This window comes from Rattus norvegicus, chromosome 8 (assembly GCF_036323735.1).
Source record: "Rattus norvegicus strain BN/NHsdMcwi chromosome 8, GRCr8, whole genome shotgun sequence".
Lineage (NCBI taxonomy): Eukaryota > Metazoa > Chordata > Mammalia > Rodentia > Muridae > Rattus > Rattus norvegicus.
Window position 1 is genome coordinate 123,807,863 of NC_086026.1, and position 12,793 is coordinate 123,820,655.

At 42.2% G+C, this 12,793-nt stretch overlaps 1 protein-coding gene across 1 annotated transcript in view; it reads right to left on the minus strand.

Annotated features, from left to right (window-relative positions):
- Stt3b (STT3 oligosaccharyltransferase complex catalytic subunit B) overlaps window positions 1–12,793 on the minus strand; it is a 65,344-nt gene that overhangs the window by 1,027 nt on the left and 51,524 nt on the right. The window contains 10 exon segments of the mRNA NM_001170539.1: window positions 1,310–1,522; window positions 2,814–2,927; window positions 5,171–5,344; window positions 6,104–6,275; window positions 6,894–7,081; window positions 8,227–8,438; window positions 9,206–9,360; window positions 10,437–10,485; window positions 11,712–11,858; window positions 12,665–12,763. Of these exon segments, the coding sequence (NP_001164010.1) occupies window positions 1,310–1,522; window positions 2,814–2,927; window positions 5,171–5,344; window positions 6,104–6,275; window positions 6,894–7,081; window positions 8,227–8,438; window positions 9,206–9,360; window positions 10,437–10,485; window positions 11,712–11,858; window positions 12,665–12,763 (1,523 nt within the window).

Consider the following 12,793-nt stretch of genomic DNA (forward strand, 5'->3'; position numbering starts at 1 on the left):
TCTCCCCAGTCCTACTAACATGTAGATACTTTCTGGTAGAAGACTGTACCAGATATGGTGGAAGAAACTATTACAAGAGCATCTGCTGAACCAACAGGATGCCAGATCTAAGAGGCGGGGAAAGCACTGTATGTACCCCATGCAGGAAATAGGTTTTTACATTAAATACAACTCTTCAAGTAGGCTTCAAAATTCAGAGCAGAGACAGCCAGCATGTTCCTCTTAGAAAAGGCGCTTGTTACCAAGGCTGCCCTCTTGGTGGAGAGAACCAACTCCTACCAATTGTCTTCTAATCTCTGCACCTCCGGTGCTATACCACACCTCCTCCACTCCTCAAACTAAAAATTTTAAGAATTTCTATTTACTATCATACATATTGCCAGCATGGTAAACATGCATGTAATGCCAGCATTCAGGAGGTAGAGGCAGGAAAATTTCTAGTTTCAGATCAGCCTAGGCTACACAGCAAAACAACTTCATAAAAGTAAATATAAGTATTCACTTCTAAGGAATAAACAATATGACTCATGTTCTGAGGTAGTTGGCATGTACCTTCCCAGTTTAAGTGGACTGCTCTGATTATGGAAACACCTAAGCGCTACCTGGATCAGTTTACTAACCAGTACTCTGCACCCAAGCCACAGCGGCACCGGCTGCTGTCACTTCCACCTGCGCCCCCTTTCACTGTCAGCTATCTCTACTAGGAAGGTTAGGACATCTACCCAACTTACAGAAGCAATAATGACCCCTGGTAGAGACTTCCTGATCCACTGTTTCTTAGGAAAGGACACCACGCTCTCCCTGCAATCCCTGCCTACAAACTCTGTCACAATAACTACATTAAAATTAGGTAGCTTAAGAAAAATGATCTGGGTTTTTGCTTCAGAAGGGCTCATTCAACTGCAGATCATCTACTCAGCAAATAAAAGCTCCATTTAAGAGCATGGATCCCAGTGGGCTTTAAACCTGAGGACAAGGAACCAGTAACTACAGTTCTTTTAAGTTCTGAGTTTCATGCAGGTAGGGCAGCAATGACCGAAGATACAGTCTAGAGACACCCCACTGAGGAAGACTGGAACAAGAGTGCCCCTACCTAAACTTCCACTGGGCGTGCCAACAACCAGCAGGTTGGGAAGGCTGTGGCTTGAGGATACTCAGGCGCTCCTGACGAGGATTCCTGTAGCCCTGCATCTTCGTCATAGTCAGCCATGTTCTTTATGAGCAGTTATTAGCATTTTCCATACCGGCCCACTAACCCACTAAGCCTAAACAATATCCTCTTAGCAAGATGGCTTTACTGGGTACCCACCTTCTTTGACAAATACTTCTGTTTGGGGAAGATGTTGGTGACTCGAGGCTTGTGACCTAATGTCTCCCTGTTGTCGGGTGCTTTCACTTTATATATCCTGACAAGCCAGTGCTCTGATGTAAAGGCTTCCTCCAAATGCTTGAATTTAATGTCCTTATTTCCGATCTCAGCATTACGTGTTCGGTCAAAACCGGGGGGTGTGCGAAAATCTAGCTGCAAAAGAAACATTAGAACCTAACGTCAGCCTTGAGAAGACATTCAGTAAAACAGCAACTGCTTCCTGAGGTATGAGACTAATAGGGCTTAAATTGTTCATAAAACTTAAGGAAAAAAAGTTCCTCCTCATGCAGAGAACCAGGACAATTATTTTCTAGAGTAACTATTATAACTAGGCATGTTTTTCCTAGCCTCAGTTTGGATCCCAGGCAAGTGGTTTTTAAAGGGGGCAAAAAAAAAAAAAAAAAAATTACATCTAGATACTGTGGGCGTGGTGTTTGCCTCTAAGGCCACCTACAGCGATCCTAGGTGAACAAAGAAGCAGGTACCCATTGTGCCTATCTGCCCTAGAGCAGCACAGAAAGCAGGGACACACAAACCCTCCAGGGTCATGCCAGCTGCACAACTATTTTACAAACGAGTAAAACCTGTTTCATACTTTGAATTTCAGACAGATCCTTTCAGGTTAGGGTTAACATCATTCCTGGTAGAAAAGTAAACAAATAATTCCTTTCATTTATAAGGTACCAGGCTGACTAGGCAAGTAGAGTTCCCTTTACTGACAACTTGTTACAGGCTATAAAAGATTAGCATAGGAGACACTTGTCTCCCTGCAGCCTCCAGGCCCTCTTTAGGTTGGCATAGATTCCTGCAACAAAATACACAGTAACAACAGCAAAACAAGTTTATCAATCCGTGTAACACAGGACAGGGGGGATCAATGAGAAGTGACTCAGGAGTAATGGCTTAGAACTGCATCTCACAGAACATGCTCAACCAACAACAGTAGGCAGTGGAGAGACAAGGGAAAGGCTGAGGGCTCTGCACAGGGGGCGTGATGGCAGCAAGCATGCTCGTGGGGAACAGCTGAGGGAGTGTGGACGGTCTGCTTGCAGACTGCTTCAGTGCACTCACTCTTCAGTAAGAGAGAATTTAATTTGTGCCTTTAAGCAGGACTGAGGCCAGATGAAGGTCCCTGTGTTTGCTATGTAATTGCTTTTAATGCAAAGCTAATTTTTAATGTCAGAATAACATGTTTCCACTAAAGTCAAGTAACCAGTTTACCCCTCCCCCTATTACTTACAGATAAGAAAAAGTCACCGGTCTAATTTTTTTTTTAACATTTACAAAAACATTCAGAAATTGAGCTAGACATGGTGGCACAGGCCTATAACCACAGATGATCTAAATACAGTGGGAACGGAACTTTGCATATCTCTCTGCACAGTTCAAGTCGCAGGCCCCTCCCCATTCGAATAAAGAGAACAGAAGAACTTATTGAACCGACCTGCATTTCTCCAAATCTGTAGTATGACATTTTATACATAAGGCAATTTAACAGAGTAGGAGACCCGGCTCTGTCCACTCGGAACTCTCCCTGCTGGGTGAAGTAGTCGCCTTCCTGCAGAGAAACCACACGCTCAGGGTCAGTCCAGCCCCGCACACCCAGAGCTTCGGGCTCTAGCTCGGAGATAGCATCAGGAAATTATACTTTTTAACCCCCCAGCCCCCAAATTAATCCCGTCAAGATTTACAACCTCAAAATTAAAAAGAGCAAGACCAACTCCACATTAGCTAGAGCGAGTCCCCCACAATTGCCCTCCCACCCTTTCTTGAAGTTTGCCTTCAATTTTTCCTATAAACTCCAAAATCCTCTTTTATTTGGGGAGGGGAAGGTTCAGTAAACTAAAAAGAATATATGGCACTATTTTTGTATTAATTTTTATTGGGTTATTTTATAAATTAGCTTTTCTATGAGGCATATATTGCTACTACTTTAAAAAATGGAAGTTCAGGTAGTAAAGACACAATTCCTGACATAACACTTCCTTTCACAGGACTATATTCTATAGATACTTGTATATGACTCAAATAATGGACGCACAAAGTGATTTACTATGCCACAGACAAAAATGCTCATCACACAGAATATGCACACACAATGGAGACTGTAGGGAGATGGCGGTGAGTGGGGATGAGGACCACAGTGTAACAGACTCCTCGCTGTGGATGCACCAGTGCATACACATACTTAAATTAGAACCACATACAAAACAGCACTAGCAATGACCAGGGACCTCTTAACTGAGGACGCACTGGTGCCCCAACTCACACCCTTTCTTAAGATGACAGCGCTCAGGTCTGTTCTCAGCAGGAAGTACATGACGCACAGGAAGGGGTGTATGTGCGCTCCTCTTGTGAGGGATAAACTAACTTTTCCATACTTTGTAATCTATTCACATAGTTTAAGAATAACACATATAAAACAACATAGAACTATGTACTTCAAAGTTTGGATCACGTTATGACTTTTAATGGTGCCAAGTAATCGACAAACTGAAATCATGTTTTAGGAGAATGAAGTATCAGTTAATCTAATGAAAGGACGGAATGTTTGTTCCTCCAGCTCGGGGGCTGGGGGAAGAGAGGAGAAATACAGCACTCTCTCCTGAGCAGGATATCTGGGACTGTGCTTCACCTTTGTCTGTTTCTCTCTCCTCTCAACTTTTGTGCCTTCCTCACATGAGCACAATTCTATCGACTTGTCCTCAGATGATGGAAAACATGAAATCTAACTAGAAAAGTAGTCTTCTATAAGGACAGTAAGAGACATGGGTATACCCAAAAAGGGCTGGAGAGGAGGTGACAAGGGTGTGGAAGGAGAAACACTCCAAGACACAATTCTAAAAACCCATGTCAGATGACCAACGAAAGAAGGTACAGGCAAGTTTCAGGGACAGGACAGCCTGCAGTGGTACAAAGTCGGGCAAGAGACCAGCAAGGGGGCTGAGCTTGCACTTGAGGCAAGAGTTTAGACTTTGCTTTACCAAGAAACAGACCATAGTAAGGCTAGGCTTTAACTATATTACCACAGATATTCAAACACCTCCACACATGTCATTGCCTACATTCAATAGTCATAAGCTTAAGTCTTGCCTTGGGCACCACACTAATTCTAGATCCTAGAAAAAGACCCAGCGCTCAAAGCATTTATGTTGACTGGCATAAAGTAACTTGCCTGGAGCACCTAGCTGACAGTTTGATTTCAAGGCCCATCTCCATTATTTGTTGAAGGCTTTCAAAGCACAAAGTGGCATGATCAATGAATGTCATATACATGGAAGAGGACACAGGACCGAGGCAAAGACAGTAATTTCTAGATTGTTGGTCTCTTTCATATTTGTAAGCATTAAGGTTAGTAGTGGAGCAGAATGGAAATGTAAAAGAAGGGCAGAAGCAAGAGACTAGGCGAAGAAAATGCCAGGCGAGATGGACGCACAATCACTAGGGTTTGTTCTGAGACAGGCATTCTATTAGGCAACACTTTCACTTCAGAACATCAGGATGTACAAACACCAATCTGGACCGCACTCCCTCCTATACACATACTCTCACAGATATGCTGCTATCAATCTGGTACAGGGCACGCGAGACTACCAAATCCAGGAATTGTAGTTAGTATTTTAATGAATGGAGTAACTAAGGCAGTAGAGACCTGGGCAGGCTGAGAAAAACAGTGCAGCCCTTGGGTGTGCTAAGGTGCACCTTTAACCCCATCCTTAGGGGCCGAGTTCCAGGAAGGAAAAAGCACGTAAATCAGCGAATGGGAGAACAACGTGGGCCCTGTGAACTGTTGGCCCTTACCCGAATGTCTTTTGGGTGCTCCCCTTCAGCTATCCTGACCATCCAGAGGAACTTGTTGATATCATCACCAGAATAGCCAATAACTCCTCCAAAAATGACCAACACATAATCAACATCAAGAGACCTCATGATTTTATAGGCGGCTGTTTCATTAGAAGACATAGCTTTTCCTACCTGTGGGATAAAATTTAAATATACATTTTTTGTTCTGTAAGATGAAATTAAGTTTGATATATATTAATTTTTGGTAGAAATGATTTTTCTGTGAATGTAATAAACTTAGAGGAATTCACTAACATCTTAACTACAATAACCATTTTATGGAAGAATTGTCAAAATTTGAATATATGTTTTAATAATTAAGCTCTAGGGCATTAATATTTTAAATGAAAGCAGGCAAGCTTTTAAAGAGAGGTTTTCTCCCAACCTCAGGCTGAGCCTGGCCCGTGATTTCCACAGCAGAGTCTTCTGAGCCCAGCAGACACAATAATTAGCTACCATACTTGTGAAACTGCTGAGTCCATTTATTAAGGCCCATTTATCTACTCAGACCTAAAGTACAGAAGGGACTCATTTATGCAGATTCACTATTTAATAAAGTAAAGGGAATATATAATTTGCACATCTGTCTATCTTGCACAATGTAAAATCCTTGTTTTCATATTTCCAAGACTTTTCTTAAATTGGCAATGTAAAAACTATCAAGCATTTTAAGTTTCAGATTTTGCCGAGGTCTCAGTAGGCTAAATATATCAAAAGCTACCAAAAATTAGCCTCCGATTTTGCATATATAATACCACTCCTAAAACAAGAATACACAGGCAGACAAGAATCCTAACTGGATCTTTTGTTTGATTCTAGGTGAACTCTGATTTGCTAATTGGCATGAACCATTTTATTCTTTAAAAACAAACAACAAAGCCGAGAGCTCACCAGTGCAATGTGGCTGTTGTTCCAGGTGTTATTGTCTACCAGAGTAGTCCTGTTGGCCATCCCAGCAATCTGATAGCCATAGTCCCACCAGGACATGACCCTGGCGTGTTCATCCGTGTTTTGTCTCAACCAAAAGTATGCTTCTCTAAAATCATCTAAGATATTTCTGGTTCTGAAAACAAAAACAAAACAACTCACAGTTTTATTTTAAATGAGGTCTTTAAGTGTGAAGGAGAGGTCTTAACATTTTGAGGTGTTTAAATTGGTGAAATTTTTTAAAGATGGTAGTCAAAAGCCCCTACTTACAAGGGGGAAAAAAAGAGGAGCTTTTTCTACCCTACTGTTTCCCAAACTAAGGTGCCCCCCCCCCCCACAAAAAAAACAAAACTCTTGTCTTGTAAACAACAGATCCTAATAAACCAACTCTGGGACACAGTGTGTGCTCTGCTGAGATGGTGGAGCTGGGCCCTGCCCTCAGGCCTCTCAGGTAAGGCTTAGGGTGAGCTCTACAGTTCATTTCTACCAAGTCTCACAGTAGTGATGAGCAGTGGTCACTAAGTATACACAACTACACATGGACAAGAGCACAAGCTACAGCTCCTACCGCCCCACCCTCCAGGATGGGGAAGGCCACACAAGAGACAAAGTGAGTAAACTTAGGGGGTGGGGTTGCCCTAGCATCTCTACTACAACTTCAAAAGGAGAATCAAAATCAGAGCTTCACGAGTGACATTCCTTTTGAGGTTAGGGGATATTATAAAGCCCTCTCACAGCCAAAGTGCCCCCTTACCCATCATGATTGTAGGAGGCGAGGACCACACTGGGGCTGGAGTAGGCGTTGCTGGTGACCCAGGTGCAGTGCACAGCGAACATCATGAGGAGCATGAGCATGAGCATGGTCACGATGCTCTTGATGTTGGGGCCCAAGCCCTCCTCCGGCTTCTCCTGCTCCGTCACATGCTTTCTCACTTTCCCTGCCTGCAGATGCACAGCGACAGTCAGAAGCCCTCGCCACTGTACTTGGTTCATTAATACAGTCAAGGGGGAAAGTGAGGAGAATATTAATCAAATAATTCCATGGGTCAGAGAGAATGTAGTCAGATATTCTTCTACGGGTGAGGCGAAGATTTGCTCTTGCTTTATAACTCAAAGTAAACTTTAAAGTCAATGTGAATTAGAAAATATACTTAACTCTAGGACCTGATCTCAGAGTAAACTATCTCTGATAGAAGGCAGCTTTTAATTAAATATAAAAGTGTTAACCATGGGGCTCCATTCTGGCAACATAAAATCCAGTATGTATATACCTAAACTTAATTCTATTCTTGAAATGGCTATGCCCACCTAAAATACAAAATAGGAAATTACTTTAAGAGAAACTACAGAATTAGCCAAACATCCATCCATCACCCCCCCCCCACACACACACCCCTACCTACCTACCTCTGTTGGAAACAAAATAGCCATAAACGCTAAGTTATAAGGATGATTAAAGAAAAAAAAACAAATAAAATATAACAGGTATGTGCTTAACACAAATCTTTATGAATTATGTTGATTTCAGAGTAAGGAAAGAAAGAATTCTAGCCAATTTTTACATGGCAACATTCCACTGCTGGTTAGAAGTGATAAGCTAAGTCCATACTAAAATAGCAAGTCTAACAGGTTATTTAAGACAAGTGCACTAATTCCTAAGTCTTTCCCACACTTGTACCCAACAGTCTTTGTCCTATTGTTATGCAGGTTAAAAGTGAATTCGCAAATAGATGTTAACAAACCATTTTTGAACACCAAGTTACTATTTAATACACAGAGCCAGTAGATCCACACAAGGTCATACCAAACACAGACTAAGGACAAGTGCAAGCAATGGTGCACATGGGAAAACCTGATGAGCTGTGCTCTCGGAAGTGGAAACGGGCTAACAGACTTAAGTGCTTAGGTAACAACAATCCCTTCTCTGATTCCATTCTGTTTACTGTGAGCTCAAAGGCGGACTAGGATTTCAATTTTGAAGCAAGCAATGGAGAGAAACTACAGAAGGCACAGTTCGGTATATTCATTTCAGCACACATCTGGGGACACCTCTGGAGCGGGGCAGACGGGGACAGCACAGCCCTCACCTTGTCATACAAGTTTCCTGGGCTTCTTCTGTCATCCTCGTCACTGCTGTCCTCCACAGGTGGGTTTTCCCTTTTCATGTCATCCCCCAAATAGTGCTCAAAAACACTGGAGAAGGCAATTGCAGACAGCATGCAGACGACTGGGGTCAGAGTCAGCATCAGCCGTACCATTACTCCAGCAAAGTAGACAGCACTGATCGCATACAGAGCAACTGCAAAGACAGGTTTTCTCTTTCAACACCGAGGGGAGAATGCTCCCAGGAAACTACATGTTCATTACCACAGTACAGAACACATCTGAAAGTAGGCGTCTGTGAGATCACAAAATAACTGTTTCTAAATTGCTAACATTGACCAAATAGTTGTTTAAAAAATAAGTACTGTTGACTAAATAAATAAAAACCAAACAGTTTAGAGAAATGTACTATCATTCAAATGTAATTGTTACAGATATGAAAAATTAAGTGTAATTTGCTTTTGTCCAGAGCACCGTACATTACAATATCCGTAGCTGACAGGTGACAATGGAATGTGACTTTATCATTAGGCACTCGAGTGTATAGAACCAGAACAGCCTCAGAGAGCCAGCACCACACCTGCTGTAAAAGCTGACACGGATAAGAACACAACAGATGGACAGCTGTCGGGCAGTACTTGAAAGGACAATGAGGCTCGACCAGCCAGCGCTCTACAGAAAGTACTGACAGCCTCAGGCCAAAGGCTTCAGAAGAGCCAATGAAGCATTTGACTCCTATATCATCTGAAGCTACTGAAAATATTCAAGTAGGCCATGGGCTTAAAAAGTAGTAATTACAATACCATACACTGACAATTCAACTCATTTTTGTCTAAGCACTTTTGTAAAACATGAAAAATGAATGTTCTTGAACAGAACATATATAAGAAAAACAAGACATTAAAGTGGAATAATGTCGATGAAAAATCTGTTCTGAATCAAAGAGTTCATTAAAAACCTTACCAAATACTCTTTCATCGTTGATATTTTTGATGCAGAACCATAGGCCTGCTGGGAAGGTACACACAAGAATATGTAGATCAAAGAAGAAAGACACCCATGTCGTAGGCTGATGTTCAGACACTGATGCAATAATTGGAATGTGTATTTTTGCATACCTAATATTAAAAAAGTTCGTCATTATTACAGTTAAGGACAAGACTGGAGTCCCCTCCTTTAGATGAAGAATTTCTCCTGTATCACTGACATCACTCTCTTTCAACTTTTCTTGTTCAAACTTGCATTTTAACTGCCGTAGTTAGTGACCCAGTTGTTTGGTATACATTATTCAAACTAAAGCTAATATGTCCCCTTAAAGTGGAGCTGTCTAGGGCTCAGAGAACTGCTGGCTCTGGTGTCTAATCTGTTTGGATAGGTAGGTGTCTGGAGTCAGCTCTGTCGCCTACTCTCTATCAACAAGTTTCTCCATCTCCTCTTGGTGGCACTACCTCCTGTGCTCCAATGCCTTTCCAGACAAGGGGCTGGGCCCTGGCGTGAGGATAGAAGTCACCTTGCACTCTGGGATTCCAAAGAGGTCAAAATTACTTTAAAAGCCTAAGTACAACTGATACACATCAACTTTGGAATTTGGCTTGGTCAGCAAATGTTTTAGCCACAAAACCAGTTTACTCTGTGTGACTTCACTTGCACGGGAGCCTTTGGTGTCCTATTGGAAGGACACCTGATCAATAGTGACGCCATCGCAGCACTAGGCCGTCACTCCAAAGACATGAGGTGTCACTGAAATAGTTGGTCTAACTCAAACCCAACTTTTGAGTTCCTTTTATGTAGCACTCTTAAAAAATGTACTGCAGACCCTCAGTATATTTCAGATTTTCAAAGCAGAAGCTTAAATTAAGTGATTATACAAAGAGTTCTTCATACCCACTTCATAAAAATTTATAATACAGAGCCTTATCCGTAACAAAATTTAAAACGTAAATTTTACATTCATCTCTTTTTTAAAAAGTCTCCAACTTTAAATTATACAGAAGCTTCTGCTCTGACAAAATCATAAAGAGTTGGCTATGTAGAACAGGAACATAGAACTTACGTCTCAAAACAACAGGCATTCTCTTCAAACAGCTCAGCCTGGGTATCTACTATTGCCTAAGTAATGACTGAAATGCTCAGGATACAAGAACACAGCAAAAGCTATTAGAATAGGAGACCAAAAGAGCATATTTGAACTTACCCAGTATCCCATAATGAATAAAACCTGCCACTCCATGGTGCAATGTAACCTTGAAGGGAAAACACAGAGGTAATTATCTGTCTTTTTGTTATTTTGTATGTAAATTCTCTCTCTTTGGGTGTAGGGATGTTGAGATAAGGTCTCCTTGATATTCAGCCCCATCTGCCCATGGCTTCCCTCAAACTTCCAACAAAACAACCCTCCTACCTCAACCCCTCAAATGCTGCTACCGGGCTTAGCCCGGGACTGGAGAGATGAGTCAGTGGTAAAGAGCAGGGACTATTCTTCCAGAGGACCTAGGTCTGAATTCCAGTGCTTACATGGTAGCTCACCACTGTTTGTAACTCTAGTTCTAGGGGATCTGACATCCTATTCTGGAGTCTGTGAGCACTGAGCACGCACGCACGCGCGCACGCGCAGGCAAAACAACCACACACAAAAATATAAAAAAAGTAACATTAGCATTGATGTGTATTGGATACATGCCACAATAATAACTATTGTTGTTATTAGTATGTGCATGCATGCGTGCGTACTTATGTTTGTTTTGTAAGCCAATGAACATGTGTAGAGGTCAGGGGACAATTCTGTAGTGCTGATTTTCCTCTTCCACTTTCAGGGAGCACGTTCAGGTCACTAGCCTTGTCAGCAGATACCTTTCTTTACCAGCTGAGCCATTGCACCAACCCAGTTTTGTCCTGTTACTATTATTTATGAATAATTTAAACCACTGTATTTTCAAACACTCAGGTCTTTGACTCCAGTCATACCTCCTTCACCCTGTGCTGGGCCTGCACATCAGCTGGGCTTATGGAATACCCCAGGGAAAACTGGACCGTTGTTTAAGACTTCTGAGCTCAGGCTCAGGGAGTAATTTAGATCCAAAACATGTGGAGTGCTGTGGCCGACAGTCTCCGAGGAAGAGGGAGAGTGCACATGAGAGGGTGAGGAAACACTAGCTTAGCACAGATGCTGAGTTTCCAATAGTTTTGGCTCTTTAATCAGCAAGAGAAGGACATTTGTGGATTTACAAGAGCCTGAAAAGCAATAATATTAAGATAAACTAGTTTTTTTTCTACAGTCAGGAATGACAGTTCATGTCTTTTTAATTGTAATTTGCAATGTGTTAATGGAGTTTAGAACGTTTGATAATTATTTGTCACTGTACAGAATTTGATATTAGGATAAACGGAGTGTGTGAGAAGAACCTGTGAAAGCCTGCTCTTGACAGTAATCGAGAGCCACGACCTCCATGTTACAGGTGACGGCACCTACCTGTGTATGTCAGATAGATGACACTAAGGAACACAGCGCCTGCAGCTAGTGAGACACCCAAAAAGAAAAGGGTCTGGAACTCCTGCTTTGTCAACCGGTCTCTCAGATACTGCAGAAACGCATAAGCCTGCAGCAGCGCAAAGACACCTGGTCAAAGAGAAGGCTTGTGTGAGTGCCATCACAGTGGTCCCCAATGCCCTTTCAATACTTTCACTTGCAAAGGCATAGAACCCCGTGTCCTCCAGCCCAGGGTTAGTTATCTCACCTACCCCTACTCCCGTGTCAGCTGACAGCTAACCTACGATTAATGACCTGAGAAATCCTACTGCACATTTCCCCCCAGTGCTCAGAGTCCTTATACATGCACCAGAAGAGGAACGCAGCCGACTGCACAGTGACACCGAGGACTTAAAGCCTAAGTTGTTTCTGTGCTGGCTCGTTTTTTGTTAACTTGACAGAAGCTAGAGCTATCTGAGAAGGGGAAGCACAACTGAGAATGACTATCAGATTGGCTGGTGGACAAGAGTGGGAGTATCTCCTTGATTAATGACTGACTGATATGGGAGGGACAAGCTCACTGTGGACGGTGCCAATCTTGGGCTGGGGGTCCTGGGTTGTCTAAGAAAGCAGGGTGAGCAAGCCAATGAGCAGCGCCTCCATGGCCTCGGCTTCATGGTCCTGCCTTGAGTTCCTGTCCTGACTTCCCTCAGTGATGGGCTGTGATCAGGACACTTACACCAAATGAATCCTTCCCTCCTCAAGTAGGTTTAATCAGTGTTTTAACACAGCAATAGAAGGCTAGGTACACCAGCTATTATTATTATTATTATTATTATTATTATTATTATTATTATTATTATTGAAATATCTTATAAATTATGACATAATAAAGAGCCTAAACTTCATTTTAGTGTCAGTATAGAAGGAAAAATTATTAACACTGGTTTCCATACCTGCAGCTGCCATGTGCTCGCTTGTCCTGATTGGCTGGAATCCCACAAAAGGTATCTGCATGGATAATATTAAACCCACAATGTAGAAAGTGCTATATGCTATAAAAACAAAACAGGAAACAAGGGTAA